The sequence below is a fragment of the Pelodiscus sinensis genome, chromosome 31 (assembly GCF_052426305.1).
Source record: "Pelodiscus sinensis isolate ZL-2025 chromosome 31, ASM5242630v1, whole genome shotgun sequence".
NCBI lineage: Eukaryota > Metazoa > Chordata > Testudines > Trionychidae > Pelodiscus > Pelodiscus sinensis.
In genome coordinates this window covers 13,762,778-13,786,005 of record NC_143082.1, presented here as the reverse complement: position 1 = coordinate 13,786,005, position 23,228 = coordinate 13,762,778, and the positions used below count along the sequence as shown (strand labels likewise).

At 65.3% G+C, this 23,228-nt stretch overlaps 1 protein-coding gene and 1 non-coding gene across 2 annotated transcripts; one reads left to right on the top strand and one right to left on the bottom strand.

Moving 5' to 3' along the window:
- Positions 1-5,209: 5,209 nt before the first annotated feature.
- On the top strand, positions 5,210-23,220 carry DCTN2 (dynactin subunit 2). Its single transcript, XM_075901785.2, has 14 exons — positions 5,210-5,346; positions 7,332-7,400; positions 18,396-18,492; positions 18,883-18,944; positions 19,867-19,965; positions 20,138-20,298; positions 20,581-20,734; positions 21,261-21,326; positions 21,439-21,477; positions 21,939-22,016; positions 22,264-22,335; positions 22,537-22,639; positions 22,728-22,819; positions 22,930-23,220. Exons 1-14 carry the CDS (start codon positions 5,311-5,313, stop codon positions 23,014-23,016), a joined length of 1,215 nt encoding a protein of 404 aa, XP_075757900.2. The 5' UTR covers positions 5,210-5,310; the 3' UTR covers positions 23,017-23,220.
- LOC149520923 (Nuclear RNase P) lies at positions 8,559-8,778 on the bottom strand. Its single transcript, XR_016348188.1, has one exon.
- Positions 23,221-23,228: the final 8 nt, after the last annotated feature.

Genomic DNA, 23,228 nt, shown 5'->3' with positions numbered 1-23,228 from the left:
AATAACCCAGGAGTCCTGGCTCCCAGCCCTTTGCTCCGGCCACTAGACCCCACTCCCCTCCCCGAGCCAGGCAAATAACCCAGGAGTCCTGGCTCCCAGCCCCTTGCTCCGCCCACTAGACCACACTCCCCTCCAGGAGCCCAGACTCTCCCGGGACTCTAACCAGTCACCTTCCCTAGAGCCCATGAAGTCTCAAGACTGACACCCATGAGGAGGGGGTTCAGCTGGGGGAAGGGCCTGACAGAGTCCAGCCCACAACCGGCTGCACTGCCTGGAGGCACTTAGCTGGGCCGAAACGGCACGTGCCAGAGGGGGCTGAGGCCCAAGGAGCCACACAGCCCTGGTGGGGTCCCTGGGCACCCACTGGCCGCAACCAGCCCTTCCTCTCTGCTCCTGGACAATCCGGCCCGTGCAAAGGGAGCCCATCGGGGGAGAAAATCCAGGCTCCTGCAGGGCTCTTTGAGCAGGTGGCGACAGGCGGAACGGGCCCCTGCTGCTGGCTGGGAGCCAGACACCTGCATGTCGGGTGCAAGGGCCTTGTTTCTACCAATGCAGCCCAGCAATCAGGGAGCCATCCCCAGCTGGGGGCTGGATCATCCAGCTCCTGGTGGCTCCAAGTCCAGCCTGGCAGGGAGGGGTATGAGCCAGGCACGTCCCCGGGCGAGGGCAGAGATCCCCAGGAGATGGACTCCAGACCTGCTGTCTGGGAGCTCAGAGGAGCCAATGGGCCCATGAACCCGGAGAATCCCCACCAGGGCAGCGGCTGGCTTTGCTGGAGCTGTGCTGACCGCCTGACCCCTTTGCACAAGGGTTGAGGAAGCAAGTCCAGGCCCAGGCCAGAGACAGCCCCAGCTCCAGGGGCGGCCTCAGACTTTGGGGCTTCACTTCATCCACTTGAGCCCCTGGCCTCGTCTCGGCATGCATGTGTGCACTTGTGTCTGCACGCATGTCTCTGTGTGCACAGGTGTGTCCATTTATGCCTGAGCGTGCATGCCAGTGTCTCTGCTTGCACGTGAGCCTCTGCGCATTCATCCATGTCCATGGGTGCATCTTGGTGTTCACTTGGGTGTCCGTCCATGTGTGCATTCACCTGTCTGTGTGTGCATGTGGATCTCTGTGTGCACGTCTGTGTGGGCATGTGTGTCTGTGCATTCACATGTCCATGTGTGCATTCACCTGTCTCTGTGTACATGTGTCCCTGTGCATTCACATGTCCATGTGTGCATTCACCTGTCTGTGCGGGCATGTGTGTCTCTGTGTACCCATGTGTCTGTGCATTCACGTGTCCATGTGTGCATTCACCTGTCTCTGTGTACGTGTCTCTGTGCATTCACATGTCCATGTGTGCATGCACCTGTCTGTGTGTGCATGTGGATCTCTGTGTGCACATGTCTGTGTGGGCATATGTGTCTCTGTGTACACGTGTGCCTGTGCATTCATGTGTCCATGTGAGCATTCACCTATCTCTGTGTATATGTGTCCCTGTACATTCACATGTCCATGTGTGCATTCATGTGTCCGTGTGGGCATGTCTGTCGCTGTGTACATGTGGCCGTGTGTATTCATGTGTCTGTGTGCATGTGTGTCTCTGTGTACACATGTGTGCATTCATGTATCAGTGTAAACATGTGTGTCTTTGTACACACATCGGCTCAGCGAAACGACAGGTCTTGCGGCATTCAGAGACGAGCAACAAGGGTGAGTGGAGGCTGGAGAGGTTTGTTTACAGGCAGGGCTCAGAGAAGAGGAACGCAGCTAACTTGGCCAGATGACAGCTAATGGGGCCCATTAGGGAGGAGGGATTAATCGGGGGGCTCAAGAGACCAGGATTCAATTCCCTGCTTCAACACCATCTTCCTGAGTAAGTTGTGTAACCGTTCTGTGCCTCAGTTTCCCCATGGGGTATTAGTCCTGCCCTGTCTCCGAGGGGCATGGAATCAATGCATTCAGGGGGCAGTATCCCTTCCCTATACAAGGCACAAGATAATGCCCCAGGAGGCCAAGGAAACAGGGAGGGAGACCAAGAAATTATTGTTAAGAATAAAGGGGCAGAATTAAGACAGGAAACCTTTGCCCCCTGGAAAACCTTTTAGGCTGCAGGACAGTCCCGCAAGGGGGAGGGGCAGGTGAAAACCCAGTAGTCAGCTGAGACCCTTTATTTGTAGGTGCAATAGCACCTATGGGGCGTCAGCTAGGAGGCAGGGGTCTGCCGGGCTGGGTCCTGTACAGACACAGTCCCTGCCTTGCCAAGGGTGTAATCCAGGAGTGGGGAACCTCAGACCCGGGGGCTGCATCTGGCCCCCGGCTTGCCTGGACCCAGCCCCTGAGGCTCAGCCCCTCCCCATCATTGGGGAGCCCTCTTCTGCCCCACTGTGGGTCTGGAAGCACAAAATCGACTAGCCTGGCTCTGGTGTGCAAAGGGAATGTGGGGAGTATCTTTTTCAGTCCGGGTTGTGGCCTGTGACTGATTTTTCTGTGATCAGCAGCCCCTGACCCAGAAAAGATTCCTCGCCCCTGTGTAATCTAACTAGACACAGCAGGCAAAGGGTGGGAGGGGAAACTGAGGCACGGAGTGGGGACGTGACTTGCTCACGGAGTCTGTGATGAAGCAGGGAATTGAATCCAGGGGTCCTGATCCAGCGCTCTATCCACTAGACCACGCTGCCTCCTATGTAACAGTGCCGCCGGAAGGCCTCCGGCGAGCTCATAGCTCTGTCTCTAAAAGGAAGAGCCAGCCAGCAAAGGGTCTCACCAGCCTGCGGGATACGGGGACCCAGGGAGCTGCACTGGCACCTGGCACCATCCCGATCCGGACCCTCTTCCTGGAAGTCAGCTGGGGAGGCTGCAGAAATCCAGTCATGCTGAAACCTGAGAAGGCAGCAGCGATGCCCGGACACAGGGCAGGCCCTGAGCCAGAGCCCTAAAACCTGCAGGGAAGAGGCACTTCTAGCTGAGCTGCGTGGGGGTTCTGGATCTACGGGCTCCCCCTGTCGATCTGCTGCAGACAGACAGCCCGGGGGTCTGGGTTTGCGTCGCAAGGGCTGTGCCAGGCAAGGGGGGGGGGGGGGGGAAATGCGGGAAGATGCTGAGTCACGTTCCGGCTCTGTCAGTTTCCCGCTGGGGCGACACGGGGGCAGGAAGGGAGGCCGGGATGCGCATGGGAGCAAATAAACGTGGGAAAAGGCAGGGGAGCTGGGCTTTGGCCGCACCCAGCCGCGGGAGCACCCTCGGGGGATCGCGCAGGACGACGGTGGTCTGTGCTCCCGACTCTAGCAGCTGCTGCGTGCCACCTCGGTGCACTGTCTTGGTACAGTCCAGCGCCTGCTGCCCCCACCCCGGACCGCTGACGGGTGGAGAGAGGGGGACCGGGCTGGCCTTTGTTTGCTTTCTAACCGTGCAAGGCCCCCTGCCCGCCCCCCGGACAGTGCCAAATCCTGGAGTGAAAGAGGCAGGGACGTTCCATTTGGGTTCAGAAGGAACCAGCTGGGGGAGCCTCAAAGCAAGAAATGAAATCACCCCGGCCCGGCTTGAGGGACAGGCCCAGAGCAAACAGGCTGGTCGGTGTCACAGTGATGGATAGAGGGAGGAGATGGGGGAGGGGATAGACAGATGCGGGGACAGATTAGATGGATTCTCCCTCACCCCAGCCTGCCAGAGCTAGGGCTGGACTCTCCCTGGAGCACCTCATCTCCTCGGGGGGGCGTCTTTGCCCCCGGGACTGGCAGCAAGAGCTCAGCGTCCCAGTGGCAACCGGAGGGTGAGCGGGTGCAGAGCACAGCTGAGAACGGGGAGCTGAGACCCAGGGTACAATCCAGGCCTCTCCCACGGGCCCAGTTCGAAGGGAGGCTCGTTCCCCCCCCTTCCTCCCTCCTCCAGGCCTGGCCCAGCAGCAGGTGTCTCCGTAGGCGCCAGGCTGGGAGGGGGTGCCAGGACGGGTTGGTTTTGCAGGGGAGGCAGGCGAGGCCGAGGCCTTTGCAGGCGCCCTGGACAACAGCTGCTATTGCGCGGGGGTCACCCCAATAAAGGTCCCCCGGGGACAGTGCTGAGCGTGTGGCTCCAGGCTGCAAATGCAGAAGCATTTTCCTAAGGACCCAACAACCTCCCCAGGCAGTATCCACCCTCAGGCACCCGGCCCTTCCCAACACAGCCCCAACCCCGGCCAGTCACCTTCTCCTGGCCTTCACCTCACAGTCCCTTCTCAGCCCCAGCCCCCACCCCATCTCCCCAGGGTCCACCCCACAGCCCAGCCGTCCTCCCTAGCCCCACCTAACTGCCTCCCCAGCCCGACACCCCAGTCCCAAATCGTGCGCCTGTCACAGCCCCCTCCCCAAATCCACCCGACTATACACTCCCACCAAAGTATCTGCCTCCCCAACCCCTGGCCCAGCCCCTCAGACTCCACCCCCCAGCCCCAGCAGCCCTCCTCCAGATCCACACCCCCACCCAGCCCAGCCCCAGATCTCCCCATCTTCAGCCCCCCCACCCCACCCCACTCACCCCCAGATCTCCCCATCTTCAGCCCCCCCACCCCACCCCACTCACCCCCAGATCTCCCCATCTTCAGCCCCCCCACCCCACCCCACTCACCCCCAGATCTCCCCATCTTCAGCCCCCCCACCCCACCCCACTCACCCCCAGATCTCCCCATCTTCAGCCCCCCCACTCCACCCCATATGCCCCCAGATCTCCCCATCTTCAGCCCCCCCACCCCACCCCACTCACCCCCAGATCTCCTCATCTTCAGCCCCCCCACCCCACCCCACTCACCCCCAGATCTCCCCATCTTCAGCCCCCCCACCCCACCCCACTCACCCCCAGATCTCCCCATCTTCAGCCCCCCCACCCCACCCCACTCACCCCCAGATCTCCCCATCTTCAGCCCCCCCACCCCACCCCACTCACCCCCAGATCTCCCCATCTTCAGCCCCCCCACTCCACCCCACCCCCAGATCTCCCCATCTTCAGCCCCCCCACCCCACCCCACTCACCCCCAGATCTCCCCATCTTCAGCCCCCCCACCCCACCCCACTCACCCCCAGATCTCCCCATCTTCAGCCCCCCCCACCCCACCCCACCCCACATGCCCCCAGATCTCCTCTTCTCCAGCCCCATACACCCCCTAGCGTCCCCCACTCCTTCCCCCCTCCCCCCACATCTCCCCCGCCCCACCCGCACCCGCGGACTACATCTCCCAGGCTGCCCCGCGCGGCCGGGATCTCGTCGGGCCCCACCCTGCCCTGACGCTCTCGCGAGACTGGCGGCTCCTCCCTGAGTCCCGGCGCCGGCGACTCCAGCTCAGGCCCCGTCGCCATGGCCGAGCCCAAGTACGCGGAGCTGCCCGGCATCGTGAGTGCGGGGGGGGGCTGCGGGGGGAGGGGCTGGGGAGGTAACGGGGGGGCTGCGGGGGGAGGGGCTGGGGGAGGTAACGGGGGGGCTGGGGGGGAGGGGCTGGGGAGGTAACGGGGGGGCTGCGGGGGGAGGGGCTGGGGGAGGTAACGGGGGGGCTGGGGGGGAGGGGCTGGGGAGGTAACGGGGGGGCTGCGGGGGGAGGGGCTGGGGAGGTAACGGGGGCTGGGGGGGGGGGGCTGGGGAGGGGCGGGGGGGCTGCGGGGGGAGGGGCTGGGGAGGTAACGGGGGGGCTGGGGGGGAGGGGCTGGGGAGGTAACGGGGGGGCTGCGGGGGGAGGGGCTGGGGAGGTAACGGGGGGGCTGCGGGGGGAGGGGCGGGGGGAGGGGCTGGGGAGGTAACGGGGGGCTGCGGGGGAAGGGGCTGGGGAGGTAACGGGGGGGGGGGGAGGGGGGGGGAGGGGCCGGGGGAGGTAACGGGGGGGCTGCGGGGGGAGGGGCTGGGGAGGTAATGGGGGGCTGGGGGGAGGGGCTGGGGAGGTAACGGGGGGGCTGCGGGGGGAGGGGCTGGGGAGGTAATGGGGGGCTGGGGGGAGGGGCTGGGGAGGTAACGGGGGGGCTGCGGGGGGAGGGGCTGGGGAGGTGGGGAGGGGGGGCTGGGGGGGAGGGGCTGGGGAGGTAACGGGGGGGCTGCGGGGGGAGGGGCTGGGGAGGTAACGGGGGGGCTGCGGGGGGAGGGGCGGGGGGAGGGGCTGGGGAGGTAATGGGGGGCTGCGGGGGAAGGGGCTGGGGAGGTAACGGGGGGGCTGGGGAGGAGGGGCTGGGGGAGGTAACGGGGGGGCTGGGGGAGGAGGGGTCACTTCTGACTGTAGCCCCCCATGCTGTGGGGAGCTCCCCGCTGGCCCCCCCAGATCCCCGGTGTGTGCAGCCGTTCGATGCTAGTGCCAGTCCCTGCCCTCCTTTGCAAAGCGCTTGGAGGTCTCTGGGCGAAAGCGCTGGCTAAGAGCTGGGCCCTGCTGCCCGCAGAGACGGTGCTGGACCGGACGGCGGCTGTGGCTGAGTCTAGCTCTGGGCTGACGTTGCCGGGGGGCGGACGCAGGATGCTGCTGCTAAGATGTTTGTCCTGCGGATCTGCACGTTCTCGTTCTAGGGCGATGGGCCTCTACCGCCGGCCTGGGACGTTCTGCCGTTGGGGTCGCCCACGCTTCAGAACATGCCCCCGTTCATAATTGGCAGTGCCAGGCCCCAGCTGGCACAGTTGAGGCCTTTCCCCAAAATGCTAGGAACAGCTGCCGTTGGTGAAGGAAACCACACGCTCCCTGGATGTTCAGTACCCCCACGGCTCCCCTTTTAAGAGCCATGGGTCCTACCCACGACGGTGTGTGACGTACCTCGCTCAGTGCACCGAACGCCCCAGTAGCAATTATGTGAGAGAAGCGAGACGATCGTTGTGCTCGGGAATGAACTCCCCCAGAAAAACGATAAAAGACCCACCACATCACCCATGAGTGAATGCTTTCCCCAAAGCCGTCCCCCTGAATCTGGCTTCTCCGGCCTCGGCCTGCAAATGAAGTAGCTGGGAGTTTAAACTCGCAACGTTGCTAGACGCTAGTTTATAGAGACGTTGGCTCTATGGCTTATTATAACCGTGTGTCACCCGCTAGCTCCCCTCCCTTCTTCTCTTTCTGAGACAGCGGGGGTCTTAACTGGCCGCTTCGCCTCGCATGGTCCCTTGAAATACGTTCTAACTGCTCACCTTGTGTTCCGCTGTGACACCGAATGCAGAAGAACTCTGAGTTGCTTCTGCTGGCGAGAGAGACGAGCTTTAGAGCTGGTCCAATAAGAGAGACGCCCTCCCTGTCCCGGGAATGTGCTTTCTGGAAGCAGGCGTGTTCCCTGGGCACCTGGCGGGGTGAGGCGAGCACACAGCTGGGATGCTGGTGGGGAGAGCCGTTGGTCCTCACCGTAATGCATTTGTGCTTCTAGGCCCGGAACGAGCCAGATGTTTACGAGACGAGCGATCTCCCAGAAGACGACCAGGCGGAGTTTGATGCGGTAAGCTTGTGTGGAACACAACAGCTCTCTGATTAGCGTGGGGGGGAGGACACTGATAAGTGGGTGTGCCAATCCCAAAGCTGCTTTTGCCCAACTGACTCATGAAACAACCCTGCTGGGGGGGAAACTCCAGCGGGTCTGGCTCGCAGGGCAGGACTGTGGTAGCAGACAGGTCATAAAATGGTACTGTGCCCAGCAAGGAAGGTGTGCCGGTCCTCCTAGAAAAGCTGCCCCCATAAACATCTGTTGAATTCTCCTCCCTCTCCTCTGGCCTTTTCACCATCCCGAAGGAGACCCTGTGGAAGGGAATCTCTGAAGAGGCCCTGTGCTTTTCTTCTGAGCTGGAGTTGGGGCGGGTGGAAACTGGCGATATCTGCTGGACGTATAGCGGAGCTTGGTAGTCAGCAGGGGACTGTTCTCCCCTTGGCTTGAGGTGCTCACCGCATGTGGTGGGGTAAAAGAGCCTGACACGGGGGGGAGGATGGGTGACAAAATCAGATGACCTCTTGGCATTTTACGTTCAGACTTTAAACCTATGTTTGGGGCATCCTGGAACTCTGCCCTTGCGTGTTCCTTGCCAGGCGTAATAGCGGAGAGAGCTCGCTTGCCTCTGTCGCGAGGAAAGGAAATTCAGCTCCCATGCATCCAGCCGTCTGGCTGCCTTTGGGCAAAGCATCAACACACACCACCGCTGTTACTCACACTGGGGAAGCTTTAGTGTAGGCCAGGCTCCTGGGACTGCGGATGCTGCAAGCACCGGATTGCCTTACTGCCCAGAGCCGGGGCTAAGCGGCGCGGTGTGGAACAGGGGGGCAGGCGCTCTCGGAGCTCCTAGTGCTGCTTCCCCAAATGGAGACTGTTCTCTGAATGCCCTTGTGTCGACGAGGCGTTAAGGACTGGAATGACAGCTGTCAAAACCCTGTGCCCATGTGGGCGTGGCTTCCCCACCTGCTGGGTCGAGGGGCAGTGGCCAAGGGCGTAAAAACCCACTCAAAGAGCTCAGTGCTTAAACGATTTGTTGAACCAGTTCCCTGCCGCGCTGCGGTTCTGGCTCACCGTGCTGCGGGCAGGCCCCCGTCGTGCCTGTGGGCGGGGTCCTGTTGGCCGGGCTGTGGAGCTGTTCTGGCTGGCTGTGACGTAGTGCGGGTGCTGTCTGCTTTGGGTTATGGGGCCCGCGGAGGTCTCGCCTCAGCCTATTGAACTCGGGGGGCCAGCCATGAGTCGTTCCCAAACAGTGGGGAGGGGGCTGGGCATTCATTAAGGAGGCTTTTCCCCCACTAGTGTCTCCTGCCCTATTAGGCCCTCCCCCAGGGCCCACCATTGCTGGTGACTCATCTACTTGCAGCAGGCGGTGTCTTGCCCCATATAGTAGCCCCAGGTGGCAAGATGCCCAACACCCAGCTGACCCTGAGAGGCATAGACGGGACCCCATTCAAGGTACCTCTAACCCGGGTGCATCTGAAATGGGGGGCTAAGGAGGACCCCCACTATGTCACACTGGCTGCGGGTGGGATCCGGCCGGCTGAGCCTGTCCTGGGAGGGGGACTGCCCCGGCGGGGCTGGTTAACTGGTTGCCTGGTAAGTAGCACATAAGCCCATCGCGTACCGGTTAAACATCCCTAGCAGTGGTCGATCCAGTGGGGGCCGATTTAGCGTCTCGACAGGCGCTCTCCCGTCCGAAGCGAGACGAGCCGCGGAGTCGGTGGGAGGGCGCCAGCTGCAGACTGGAGCGCGTCGACGTCAGCAGGAGCTGTGTCGCATAGTCGGCAGCTGTGTTAGCGTAGGCCAGGCCTTAGAATGAGCAGCTCTGCTCCTGATAGGAGAGCAGCTCTCACGCTGCAGCCATGTCCCCCCTCGCATGCCCAAGGAGCGCCATGCCCTGCCGCCTGGGAGTGGTGAGGCCGACTGAAAGTGTTCATTCAATTTGCGCTTAGCGTGGCCAGAGCCCAGTGTAAAAGCAAAGGGCCCCGCATCTCCTTGGGGCAGGGAGCACGGGCTGCTCACCTGCTGGGGGGAGGAGGTGCGGGACGGCTGTTGGCCTCCGGCGACTTGCTTTATAAAGTCAGTTTTCAGCTCCTCTCCGCCTCCAAAGGAAACCTCGCCCCGGAAGGGCCGGCCGCCGGCCTGAGGGGAGCAGTCGGGGCTCGGGGTTTCCACGCGCAGGATGGAAAGCAACTCAGAATAGCAGCAGGAACAGGAGTGCGCTGGAGACGGTTGTCAGTGCTGGGAGTTGCAGCGCCGCTTTGAAACGCGACACTCCTCGTGCCCGCTGGGAGCCGCTCCGCTTGCCCCAGCGGCGCACTGCAGGGGAGGGGAGGTGGTGAGAGCATGCGGCGGCTTTGCCCTTCCTGTCCCAGCTGTGGGGACGAGCGCTGAGCTCAACGCACACAGAACAAGGGGCGGGATGGAGCCATCCTGATGCGGATGAGAGGCTGGGATGTGGGGGCAGTGGCTGCCCCTTTCTGGGCCTCGGTTTTCCTATCTGTGAAATGGAATAGCGGTCCCACCCCCCCAGGGTAGCACTGGCCGAGTGTTTTGCAGTCCCGTGGTGATAGGCGCCCTCAAATGCGCTGGCCAGCCTGAGAGGGAAGGGGGTGAATTTCCCCCATGAGCAGTGCATAATGGGGCTTTCTCGTGACATGGCACCAGCTGGGCGTGGGGTGTTCTTTCGCTGCCCTGCCCTGCTTTCAAAGTCCCCTTCCTCCCAGCTGTGAGGCCCCCAAGTCGGAAGCCCTTAGCAGGACCCCACTGAGTCAAAGAGTAGCTGTCCAGGGTTGGGGCGTTTTGGTGCGCCCTGTGACGTGGCCGAGCGCGAGAAGCGTCTGGAATCTCGCTGGCGTTCTCTTTGCAAAGCGGCTGGTTTCAGACCAGGAGCGGGGAGAGAATTGATTGAAAACAAGCTGAAAACAGCAAGACAAGTTGGAGTCGCTTCTGCAACCCACCTGAAAAGCAGGGCAGCGCTTGGGTGTGACGCAGGGCGCTCCGCTGGAATTGGCGCTGGAGTCCGGCTGCTTCCCAGGAGCAGGCAGAGAGGGAATGGCCCAGGATAGAATCCCAAGGAAATGGGGGCTCAGATCCCGCCTCTGCAGCTTGTAGCACCTAAGTGAGGTTACCCCAGGCAGGCAAGTGGAGCTGTGAGGTGTGCGTGCACACAGCGCTCCGTCCATCCACCTCCTGCTTCCGCCATCCGTGTCCCTCCAGCTGTCCTTGAGCTCTGCAGTGAAGGCTTCTTAGGGGCCGGGTCGATTGCATGAAGGGTTCCCCCTTAGCTTCGTGGCTGTCCTCCCGTCTTCTCAGGCTGCCACTCCACCCCTCGGCGCGAGCCCTATTGGAGCCTCTCTTGCTTAGCCTGCCTTTCCATTGCGCTGGGATCTCCTTGAGCCCTGGGGTCCGAGTGGTGAACGGGGGCAGCACGTGGCAGCCAGGCGGATGGAAGCAGGGGGGTGAACCCCAAGGTGCCCCCTCCTTGATTCTGCCACCTGCCTTTGGCGAGAGGGTTTGAGTCACTTGGGCTCGCTGTTGGCAGCGTGTTCTGCAGCGCGGCTCCACCTGGCCGTGCCGTGGCGGGGGGCTGGCTTGGCTTGGCACACTCAGTTCTCAGTGGCCCCCCGTGGGGCGTGGGGCTGTGGCGGCGCTGTGGCAGCCATGTCTGTGTGCGTGGGGCTTGCCGCTCGCGTGTTTGCTCTTTGAGTTGGCGCGTTCAGGAGATAAGGGTCCCGAGGCGGTGAACGCCCCGTGCTTACAGAGGCTGGTCTGAAACCAGGCGAGTGAGAGTGAGCAAGCCTCAGCACCGAGCCGTATCCAGCGGCGGGGTGGGCAGCCCCTCTGCAGTCGACGGCTGCCCAGCCACCACGGGGCCTGTCGCCCAGTCCTGCTCCGGAGCAGGATTCCACCAACGTTCACGGCCCCCTTCCTCCAGTTCCCTCTGCTGGGCCGTGTGCTGCGCTGGTGCCCAAGGGCACGGCTTGGATGCCGCCTCATGCGTGACGGCTGGTTTCCTGCGCCTGCCGCTTCGCACCCTGACCCAAGCTGGGCACGTCCCAGTGGTTGTAAAGAACCCGTAAGAACGGCCACACTGGGTCAGACCAGCCCAGTGTCCTGTCTGATGACCAGCCAATGCCAGGAGCCCCAGAGGGCGGGATCACAGCAGGGAATCCGCACGTGAGTCCTCCCCTGTCGCCCATTTCCAGACACAGAGGCTAGGGACCGTTCCTACCCATGCTGGCTAATCGCCATTGATGGACCTAACCTCCATGATTCTCTCTAGCTCCTTTTTGAACCCTGGTAAAGTCCTAGTCTTCACCACATTCTCCGGCGAGGAGTTCCACAGGTTAACACTGTGCCAAGTGACGAAAAACGTCCTTTGGTTTGTTTTAAACCTGCTGCCTGTTCATTTCATCCGGTGACCCCAGTTCTTATATGGTGGGAATAAGTCAATGACTTTTCCTTATTCACGTTTTCCACACCAGTCATGATTTTATAGACCTCGATCACATCCCCCCTTAGTCTGCTCCACAGAGCTCTGCTCCGTACTCTGAGGTGGGAACTGCCCAAGTGAAAGCCTGGTGGTTCTGTGGGTCCTCTCGCCCCACCTGTGTAGCTGCCTTGCTGGCGTGGCCTTCGGGGGGGGGGGTGAGACTGAGTGGTGTTCTGGTCTCTCTCTAACGGCCTGTCCATAGCTAGTTGTTACCCCGCAGAGGACGCCTGCAATCCTACTATGACCATGTTTGTACTAGTTTTTATGTCTCTAGAAGCTAATATCCAATATGTACTTGGCTTCTGAAATTCATTTTCCTGGCTGCATAATCTAGTCCGGCCTCCACAGTACCCCAGCTGCAGCAGAGAATTGGGGGGGCAATTTGGGATTTTGATGGCTGCGTCGAGGGTCCTTTCCTAAAAGAGGATCCTTCCCAGAACGAGCTACCGGCCTGTGGCTGGCTCGCTGCCGGCCAGGCCTGCCGGGTTGCCGTGGGAATTGCGTGTCTTGCCGTGGCGCTGGCTAGGCGCGGGAGGGCTCTCGGGGGCAGGGTCTGTCGTGTTAATGTCACAGCTGCGTATTCTTCACTCTCGCTGGACCCACGGTCCCCAACGTGCCAGCACCCCTCCCCCGGCCGGGGCTGGCTGCCTCTGGCCCTGAAAACCGCCCCGCTGTTGCTGAGAAGAGCAAAAATCTAGTGCGTCCGTTCAGGGGTTGTATTTCCACCGTCCCTTTAAACCAGGGCCGGCCAGGCTGCTCCAAACCTCATCACTGGGGCGGCATTGCCATTGTCAGGGCTCCTGTGGGGTAGCAGGATCACTCCTGCTGCGGCCTGTCCGGCACATGCTCTTCTCTGCTGGAAGGACCCGAGAGAGTCCGTTTCCCAACCGTCGGCGTCTTGCGCGAGGTGACGCTGCCGCGACGGCGTCTGAACGGGGCCTTTCAGCCCCCTAAGGGATCTTTCCCCCTCCCCTGCCAGCAACAAAATAACGCAAGCGGCAGCCTGCGCCCGCCCCGGACGTTGGTAGCAGCTGCGGACTGCCTGGAACGGCATCTCGGCCTGCTAACCGCAGGGACGCCGCTGCAGCCTGGCTTCTCCGGCGCGCGGTGTGCTCCCGCCACTGGCCACGGGAATAACCATGCGAGGAATTTCCGGTGCCCGGCAGGTGCTGCAGTTAGCGCCGTCACGCCGCTCGTGGGGGGGGCTGCTCGGTCCCGGCCCGGTTGGGGTTCCAGCTAAAACTGCTTTTTTGTGCTGAGTGTTGCGCAGTTGAACTTACCTGAGTTTTCCTAATGCTCTTCCCTCCCCTGCCTTTTCACCACCTTGCCTGGAGTCTAGTTTGCACAAGTAAGACCATTACAACGCTTCTCTCTTGCATGCTTTGGGGCTTGATTTGTGCATGCGGGTAAATCTGCACCTTGCTTTGGTGGAAATGCAGTGAAGGGTTTAAAATGCCAAAAATTAACCCCCCCCCCCCCCGTTTTGTCCAAGTCCCCGGGGCCTGATTTTAAGACGATTGTTGGATTGATCCAGGTGTGGGTTTGAAATGGGCGCGTGGCCGGGGCGGCCCTCTCCCCTCGCGCTAGGCCTGCAATGAGCAGAGGAGAGCCAGGGGCTGGCTGTGGGGTTTCATCGGCGGGGGACTAAGAGAGGAGCCACCGTTGGGCTAGTGCCCCCAGAGGTGCCCTGCTGGCAGCTCGCCAGGTGCCCGCGGGCGACAGAGCCGGAGAGCGAGTCTGCTCCGTTCCAGGCCTAAGGCAAAGGGGGTCTGCAGGTCCCAGAATGCAATGCAGCGTTTCAAAGATGGCACCCTGCCCCTCCACCTTCCTTCCCCAGCCTCCCCTTCTCGAACGCTGAGCACTTCCCCAGGCAGGAGACCCCCCCCATTTCCCGCTGGCCCCTCCTCCTCCCTCGGGAGTTGTCTCTTGCTGCTTTCCTCCTGGCTCCCGGACGAGACTGCCCTCTCGTGTACACCCCGGCTGCTGCCCCATCCCAGGCGTTGGCCCTCGCCCCGGAGCCCCCGCTGCTCCCCCTCAGGCACGCCCCTGAAACACGTTGGCAGGCTGCTCAGGGTGGGGCTCACAGCCGGAGCTGCCCGCAGGTTGACCCACAGCTAACGGCAGAGGCTGCTGCCTGGGCAGCAATGGGGTAGAGAACTAAGAACCCAGCTAGAAATCCCCTCTTCCGCTGAGCCCTCCGCCTGCAGCCTCCGTGGCGGCTCTGCTCGGCAGGGTGCGGCCATGAGGAGCCCGGGGCCACGCCCGGGGCAGGCCGCTGGGTCCTTTGAAAGAAACCCTAAGCTGCCCCTCGGTTTGCGGTCCCTGGGAGTCGGGCCCCTCTGCGGGGGGCGGGTCTTGCGGAGCCGGAGTGACCACTCAAGCGAGTTCATCTGAGTGGCCGGCATTGCTGTCTGTCAGGCGGGCGGCGCAGGGACGTCCCGCCAAGGGGCGCGTTGAGTGTCTGGCCTGTGCACAGAGCAGCGCGATCCTGAGGCCGCTGGAAAGAGAGCGGCCTGCCCGCGGCAGGCTCCCGAATCTGCGGGGCCGTGGCCACGGGTTGTGCCTTCCAGCCGGCTGATGGCGAGGTGGTGTGGCGGGCCGGCCTCTCCCCCGGGAAGTCAGTGCCTGGCTGCAGCCCGGCTCCGGGAGGCGACAGGCCCCCCGGAGCCTTGGGCACTCGCTTGCCCTTGAATTGCCACGTGTGCTCGCCGCGGGGCCAGGAGCGGGGGAGAAACGGGCTTTAACCCCCCGCCCAGAGGAAGGACTCGCTCTCCCCCACGCTGCTCTGCGCCCTCGTGCTTCTCAGCCGCGCTGTCAGCTCGGCCCGCGGCGTCTCCACAGCCCGGCTGGGTGGCTGCCCGGCTTTTGTCTAGGCGGTGGAGGGAGGTTCTTTGCCGTCTGGTCTACTGGTTAGACCAGCCCGGAGCTTGGCTCTGGACCCAGCTCTGGAACTGTAACTAGGCGAGCCCACGCCCCTCTGGTAGCCCCCCTGGGCACACCTCCGCTGGGACGCAGCCCGAGGGCCCCCGGAGAGAGGGGCCGCGGGGGCGTCACACCTGAGCTCGGCATGTTACCTCTGAGAGGGGGGGCTCAGGGCGTCTCTGATTAGCTTGCCGGGAGCTGGAGCCTTTGTTCCCACCTCTCTGGGCCCCGCCCTGCCCAGGGTGCCAGGCGCAGCCGCCCTGTTCTGAGCCCTGGTTAAGTGCTGAGGCTCTTTGAGGGCATCTGATGGTCCCTCCTTTCTCCCTCCTGGGCGCTCGGGGGCGGGTCCAGGCTGGCCCCCGACTCCTTGCGCTGCTCCGCTCGGGCCTTTGGCCTGGAGCCAGCCGGGCGCCCGATCTGGGCAGGGAGATGCCGGGGGGCCGGGGCGGTGTGTCCGGGTCCCTTCAGCCCCGGTGTCTCGGGGTGCCCCCCCCTCGCCCCGGCCCACTTCAGGAGGGGGCCTGGGGCTCCAGCCCCCTGACGCTGCCCCCTGCTGTACAAGGGCAGCATCTCTGCACCCAGCAACCGGGGCTGCCCGGCCTGAGGCTGGCACGTCTGCCGCACAGCGGGGCCTGGCGGGCTCCTGGCCGAGTCCGAGGAGGCGCCTTAGCCCGGAGCGTTGGCCGAGCGCCGGGGCCTCGCCCCAGGGCCGTTTCCTCTCGGCTCCATCCCAGGCCTGGGCCTCGCCGGCTCTCTGGTGGTGGTTTGCGGGGTGCTCCCAAGCTCGGGGGGCGGGAGCCTCTGCAAGCCCCTCCCCCGGCTGCGGGCACTGAATACCTGGCGGGGGAGGGCAGAGTTGCCCACGCCCTATGGAAGGCAGGTGTGAGGGTGCTGGAAAGAGAAGCCCCCCCAGGGGAAGGCTCCTGGCAGCCCCACAAGTGAGGGGCGGGGCTCTGTCTCATGCAGCCTCCCCCTCCTTGGCTGCCCACACACGTGCTGGGGAGGGGATCTCTTTAGGGGTCAGGAAAGCGCGCCCCCTCCCCCGCAGGCTCGGCTGAGGCCCCCTCTTGGCTCCCCGTGGGTCGGCGGAGGTGGAAGGAGGCCAGCGGCTCGGCGCAGGATGGGGCGGGGCCCCCAGATCCCGCAGGGCAGCAGCGACGGCGGAAAGCAGGGGCCGGGCCGGGCCGTCGGCTGCGCTGCGGAGCCTCCGCCGAGGGGCGCAGGGACGCGGACCCCGGGGGCTCCCTGCCTTGCTCTCCGGCGGGGGAGGGCTCTCTCCGCCACCGCTGGGGACCCTGGAGAGCGTCTCGGCTGTGGTCCTGCACCCAGCCTGCCGAGCCCAGGCGCCTGCCCTGGAAATGGGCCTTCCCAGGCGTGGAGAGGCAGGACCCTTCCGCCCTGCCCCCCAGCCCAGGAGCAGCCGGCAGCCCGTGGCGCGGAGCCGTTTGCTGGCCCCGGGCGCGGGTGGGGGCCTAGCTGTAGCCACTAACCCAGATCCTCTGGCTGAACCCTGCTGCTCTGTGCTTGCCCTGCCGTGTCCCCGTCCGTAACCGGCGCTGGCGACTCCCCGGGCCTGGCGGGGGCGGGGGCTGGCGGGTAGTGCATGTGACAACCTTCTAATCCCGTTTTTGTCTCTCTCTCTCCCCCTTCCCTGCCCTCCTAACTTTTCTTTGACTTTCTCATCTGTGGGAAACGCAAGGAGCTGGTAAGGAGCCCGTCTCGCCCGCTGCCATGTGCCGCTGCACTAACAGCTGCTGGGAGCTGCACCTCGATTGCTGGGTCCCCTGTCCGCTCTGGTCCCCTCTAACCACTGGGCACTGCTACCCCCAGCCCTGGACCAGCGGCTCCCAAACTCTCGTCGGGCAGCTACCCGTCCAGCGCGGTGCAGCCGGTAGTTTGGGAGCCCCTGTCTAGCCGGCCAGTGCGCCTGCCGACCCGGCAAAATGCCCCGACCACCCCCTTTCAGCCCTCGGGGTTCGAACAGCCTCGTTCCCGGCCGGGGGGGCAGCGGGTGGGTCGGCGCGGACCCAGGGCCCCGCCCCAGAGAGCTGCCCGCGACAGTAGCAGACCCTCCCATGTTAATAACTTGGCTGCTGCAGATGGTCCGGCGTGGAAGCAGGGCGAGCGGGCCGGGCCGCGTCCCGGGGACGGGTTGGGCTTTAACCCGCCTTGGGGGTCTCCGCTGCCTGCTTAGACCCCTTGTTTACTCGCTGGGGGGTTGAAACCAGGTGGGTTCCGGCGCAGTGGGCAGGGTCCCGGGGGAAGGGGGAAGGGCTCTCCCAGCGCTAAGCCCTGGCGTGGCCGGGGTCTGCCGGGCGCTAACGCTCTGCAGGCCACAGAGGCTCTGCCGCCGCCCGCTGATCCACTGAGCAAATCCAGCTCAGCAGCCCCTGCCCCCCCCGCGGGAGGCCTTTAGCAGCTGGGCTGGCGCAGGAGGGAGACCGTGGGGCAGCCCCAAGCCCGAGCACTGGCCCAGCCGCTAGCCAGGCCGACGGCTCGAGAGGGGCTCGCTCCCCCGGCAGGCTGGGCTCCGTGCCCGAGATCGAGTCCTTAGGGCGGGCGGGGCTCTGCGGCCGGGGGCTCCTCTCCCTCCGTTGCATGGCGATGGAGCCCCCGGTCTGAACGGAGCTGTCCCCGTGCCCCTCTGATCCCTCCCCCTCTGCCGGCTGGTGCTTGGAGCAGCTTAGAGATGGTGGGGGCCGGGGGAATGGGAGGGGACTAACCCCCTGGGGAAGGTTGGGTCCTGGGGGCGGCTCTCACCAGCGCTGCAGCCTGGGCTGCGGTGTGGGGGGGGCACAGAGCCGCCCGCTCCCGCTGCGCTGCCCACACGCGGGCGCCGGTGAGCTGGGCCCGAGGCGTCCGATCCCACCCTGCTGCCGCTGCTCCCTGTAGCCCAGGTCTCCGTGCCGGGCCAGCGGTCGCCGCTCCCCACCGCCAGGCCAGGCTGCCACGTCCCTCGAGGTGCCAGCCCGGGAGATCTGGGCTGAGAGCCCCAGCACGAGGGGGCGCGATGGGCTGGGGTGAGCCGGGGGCAGCTGGGCGCCGGCCCAAGAGGCTCCTCTGTCCCCTGTCCACATCTCTGTGGGTCTGACACCAGGCCGGCCACTCGCCCCCCTTTGCCGGGGGGGGGGTGAGCGCTGGCAGCTCGGAGGCACAAGGTGGGTCCCTGGGCTCCTCCCACGGCGTCTTTGCAAATCAGCCCTCCCCGTGTCTCCTGGTGCCCCCGACGGCCCGGCTGCAGAACACGATTTTCCGTCTGGCGTCCCAGGGCTGCGCGGGCGAGACGCCCCCCGCAGACAGTCCCCTGGGGGCAGCAGAGGGCCTGTCCTTGCAGGGCTTTTGGACTCCCCCGGGAAGTTTGGGCCCGAGTCGGCCGGAGCTGGGGGCTGCAGGCCCTGCGCCATCCTGGCTGGCCCCGGGACGGTTTCGAGGGAGCCCAGCGGGGTCTGGGGCTCCGGGGACCTGGCCAAGTTATTAACATCTGGACTCTGCTACTGCCCGGGCCGAGGCCAGGCAGCCGCGAGGACAGGCTGGGCGGGGGGAGGGGGGTCTGGGGGCCGGGGGAGCCAGTCTCTAAGGCCGGCCTGTCTGCGCAGGAGGAGCTGAGCAGCACCAGCGTGGAGCACATCATCGTCAACCCCAACGCGGCCTACGACAAGTTCAAGGACAAGCGAGTGGGCACCAAAGGACTGGGTAAGGCTGGCAGGGCGCCCTGGGGGCGGGCACGCGGCCTCGTGGGGCAGGCCTGGGGCGCTGCGGGCCAGTCCACGGCTTGCCCCGGATCCGCCAGCGTTGGGGAGGGGGAAGGGCAGTGGCAGTGCGGAGATGAACCAAGGAAATCCCAGCCGGCCCCGGGCCCTGTGGTGTGGCCCCGGCTGGCCGGCCCCGGGCCCTGTGCTGTGGCCCCGGCCGGCCGGCCCCGGGCTGTGCTGTGGCCCCGGCCGGCCGGCCCCGGGCCCTGTGCTGTGGCCCCGGCCGGCCGGCCCCGGGCCCTGTGCTGTGGCCCCGGCCGGCCGGCCCCGGGCTGTGCGATGTGGCATCGTACGTTGCCCGAGCAAACTCCTCTCTGCTCTCGCTGTGCAGACTTCTCTGATCGGATCAGCAAAACCAAGCGGACGGGCTACGAGTCGGGGGAGTTTGAGATTGTAAGTAACTGGCCGGGCGGGGCGGCACTGGGCACTCGGGCGATGGAAGAGCTTAAACTGGTGCGTCTGTCTCGGGCCCCCCTCTGAGGGCAGTTGAACCATTTGCCTGTCCGAGCGTCTGAGCTTTCCTTCCAGCCCCCTCCCCCCGCCCCCCGGGAGGGGTCTTGCTGCTCCCAGTGCGCCCTGTCCCCGGTGCACTGGGCGGGCCCGAATTTGGGCCCAAAGGGAGGGTGATGGGCTGAGGACCCCGCGGCGCTGGGCTTTGGGCTGCATCCCTACAGCGCTTGTCTCTGGCTGGGCTGCCAGGAAAGGCCCCTCGCTTGGAGCAGACCCCCCCACGCCGGCTCCTCTCCCTCTGCCTGAGCGGGCGTGTCCTGCCGAGGGCACATTGCCGGGCCATGGCAGGAGGAGGAGGAGGAGGAGGAGTGGCAGGCTGAAGGAGGACGCTCCAGACCCCGCGTGGCACTGGACGGGAGGCCGTGGTGGCGGCGGGGCCGGGGGGGGGGGGGAGCGTGGCGCCCTCAGGAGGAGCCTTCGTGCGACGTGGGCAGTTCTCGGCCACGCCGGCCTCGTGCTCTGCTCGTCGCGCAGGTCCGGCCCCTTCCACGGCACAGGGAGGGCAGCTTGTGGTCTGTGCAGCCCCCGGCCCCCCCCCCCCGCGTGATTGAAGGCTCTGGGTGGAAGCTGCCTGCAGCCCAGGTGGCCTCCCCGAGGGCCAAGGGGGAAGGGCCAGAGCCCAGCGCCAGCAGCTGGATTCCTGACCCGCCGGAGTGATTCCCCTGCGGTCTGGGCTGCGGCGGCCCCCAAGGGCCTGGCTCGCTCTGCTCCGGCGGGCGCCAAGCAGCCCACAGGGGAGACGCTCCCCACCCCCCACGCCGAGCCAGAGCGGGGGGGCCGGGCGCACTGACCCCCGTGTCCTTAGCTAGGGGAAGGCCTCGGGGTGAGAGAGACGCCCTCGCAGAAGTACCAGCGGCTGCTGCACGAGGTGCACGAGCTGAGCACGGAGGTGGAGAAGATACAGGTAGGAGCCTTCTCGGGGCCGCGGGCTGCCGGCTTCCCCCTGGGGCACCCTCGCATTGCTGGGGGGGGCCTGGTCCAGTCACGCCCCCTCGGGCCTCAGTTTCCCCACGGCTGGGAGGTGCCAAGCGCGATTGCCGCCGGGCCCGGGTAACGGGGCAGCGTCTCCCTCACAGGGCACCGCCAGGGAGGCCGCGGCAGAGGAGAAGCTGAGCCCCGTGGCGCTGGCCAAGCAGGTCGTGGCTCTGAAGCAGCAGCTGGTGTCTACGCACCTGGAGAAGCTCCTGGGGCCGGACGCAGCCGTCAGCCTGACTGACCCCGACGGAGCCCTCGCCAAGTGAGCGGGGGGAGGGCGCCCACCCCGGGGGGAGAACTCAGCCCCGCATCCTGCCAGAAAGGGACCTGCCAAGGCGTGGGGGGCTGGGGGGCCCTATCCCCGGGACCCCAGTGCTGCTGATGGGCGTTCGGAGGCCTGCCTGGCTCACGCCCGGCCCTGGGCGGGTTCTGCTCTCGCCACTTCGGGGGTGGCTGCCTGGCCCCTGTCCACGGGGCTGGTGCGTCTCGGCTCCCGCTGCCCCTCGCAGCGCCGGAAACCAGCGGGGACGCTTCTCTCTCCCAGGCGCCTGCTCATGCAGCTGGAGGCAGCCAAGAGCCCCCCGGGCGCCGCTGGGGCCGGGAAGAGCCCAGCCAAGGGCCCTGTGCCCGCGGGGGATACGGTGACCTACGAGCTGCACTCCAGACCTGACCAAGACAAATTCTCACAGGCTGCCAAGGTGAGGCTGGGGCAGATGTGGGTTTGCCGCAGTGGCCAGGTGGCAGCAGAGCTGTGGGCGGGGCTGGGCCCTGGGAACGCCTAGGATCCTCCCCTGCATCCATTGGCGTGCTCGTCACTGAGTGGGCGTGCCTCAGTTTCCCCCCTGCAATGCTAAGGTCCCTGCCCTCGGCGGGGGGAGGGGGTTTAATATTTGAAAATATCAGCCAAGAGGTGGGCCTGGACACCGGGGCTTCCTGTGCCCAGCTTCCTGGGGGGCTGCTGGGCCAGGCTGGTGTCCCCTGCCCTGGGAGGAGGAATTCGGAGTCTGAGGCAGGGGTGTGGGCAGTGGGAGGGGGGGGGGTGTACAGGGGCTTAGCGCAGGGAGAGCGAGCAGCAGCCCCCAACTGCTGCGCTGTCCTGGGGGCGCATCGCAAAGCGCCAGCGGCACCTTGCTGGGCCCTGGAGTCGCTCGCGCCCAGCTGGCTCGGACAGCTCCCGTCTCGTGCTGGGGGATCGCTGACCTCTCCCCTCCCCGGTTGCTGTAGCTAGCAGAGCTGGAGAAGCGGCTGAGCGAGCTGGAAGCCACCGTGCACTGCGAGCAGGACAGCCAGGTGAGCCAGGCCGGGCCGTGGGGCTGCCCCTCTGCGGGCGGGGGTCGTCCCCAGGGCGGGGCTGCTCGGAGATCCAGGCTCCAGGGTAAGCTCTCTTGCTTTTTCTCTCTAGAATCCCCTGGCCGCTGGGCTGCAGGGAGCCAGCCTCATGGTAAGCAAGGCTGGGGGGGGCTCTCCGGGTTGGTCTGGAGCGGGGGTTGCAACCCATTTCACAAAGAGCCGAAACAGTGGCGGAAAAATGCGAAGAGCTGCACTGGAATTGTCAAAAAAAAAAAAAAAAAAGTGCCCCCCAGAACAGAATTGTCAAGCAAAAACAAAAAATTAAAAGGAGGCTGCCCCTTTAAGACGGCCATCTTGGGCGCCATTTTTAAAACCCCACAGCTCTGACCTGGTAAGGACAGGGAAGCTGGGAGCCGGCGGGGGGCACTTTTGGGGGGCAGAGTTGGCCACGGCTGGTCTGGAAGGTGCAGGGGCCAGGAATGTGCAGCCCACCCAGGAACGCCTGGCTCCCTGCCGGGGGCTTTGCCTGCTGCTGCCAGGGTCCGGAGCATGCGTTGTATTGCCCAGCCAGGGAGGGGGGCGATCACGTGTTCTCCCCCCTCACTCCTGCAGGAAACGGTGGAGATCCTGCAGGCCAAAGTCAGCACGCTGGACCTGGGGGTGCTGGATCAGGTGGAAGCGAGGTTACAGGTGAGCGTGCCAGCTGCCATCTCCCCACTGCCGCCTCCTGGGGCTCCGGGCAGCCCTGCGCTGGCTGGAGCCGGCTCCCTGTAGCCGACGCGCTGGGAGTGCCCGCTGCCCCGGCAGGGCGTCCCTGAGCAGCCAGCTGGGCCCGTGGGCAGCCTGGCACGGGACCGTCGCGTCAGCCCCGGGCAGGAGGGGAGGGGAGGGGCTGGCAGGCAGGCAGGCGGGCCCCTCACTGTCTCCTCTGCCCCAGAGCGTCCTGGGGAAGGTGAACGAAATCGCCAAGCACAAGGTGGCCGTGGAGGACGCAGACGCCCAGAGCAAGGTGAGTCTGGGCCTGGCGCACGGGGCCCTCCTGCCAGGGCTGCAGTAATGCTGCACCCCCCCTCCCCCGGCTCAAGGTGCCCCAGGAAAGCCCCAGACAGCAGCCGGCTTCCCCTGGGCTGGCAAGACGGTGAGTAGCGGAAGCCGGCTGGGGCCCTGGAGCAGCCCCTGCCCTGCCTGGCACTAACCCCCTTCTCGCCAGGTGCACCAGCTCTATGACATGGTGCAGCGCTGGAGCCCCACGGCCACCGCCCTGCCCGCGCTGGTGCAGAGACTGGCCGCCATCAAGCAGCTGCATGAACAAGGTGAGGGTAGGGGGAGGTAGGCGGGGCCAATGGGGGGCGGGGCCCAGGCAGTTCTGAGCTGCTGCCAATGGGCTTTTGTCCCTTCCAGCCATGCAGTTTGGGCAGCTGCTGACCCATCTGGACACCACCCAGCAGATGATCGGCAGCTCCCTGCAGGACAACACGGCGCTGCTGGCTCAGGTGGGCCGGGGGGGGGGGGGGGGGGGGGGGGGTTAGGGGGCTGTTCCTCCCTCAGGCCCAGTTCTGGGCTGTCCCTGCTGTCCGGGTACCAGCCTCCTCTCTGCCCGCAGGTCCAGCAGACCATGAAGGAGAACGTGGCGGCCGTGGAGGAGAACTTCGCCAGCATGGACGCCAGGGTGAAGCAGCTCTGCCAGTGAACCCAGCCGCCCCGGGCACCTCCCCAGGGCTGGGCCCATCCCTCTGCTCTGCCTCTCGTACCCCACCCTGCCCCTGCCCTCCCGGTGGGGGTGGGTGTGCTGCTGCTCCATGGCGGTGGAGGGGGAGAGGGGCGCTCCCAGGGCCTGGCTGGGGGGCCCAGCACCCTGTACAATTATTTACTATTAAACACTATCTGCTTGCAAGCCTGGCC

Excerpts from the sequence above, each read along its gene's own strand:
- DCTN2 (XM_075901785.2), top strand. The coding sequence starts at position 5,311 with ATGGCCGAGCCCAAGTACGCGGAGCTGCCCGGCATC. Across the intron at positions 7,401-18,395 it reads ACCAGGCGGAGTTTGATGCG|GAGGAGCTGAGCAGCACCAG; the intron begins GTAAGCTTGTGT and ends CTGTCTGCGCAG. Across the intron at positions 22,820-22,929 it reads ACACGGCGCTGCTGGCTCAG|GTCCAGCAGACCATGAAGGA; the intron begins GTGGGCCGGGGG and ends CTCTGCCCGCAG.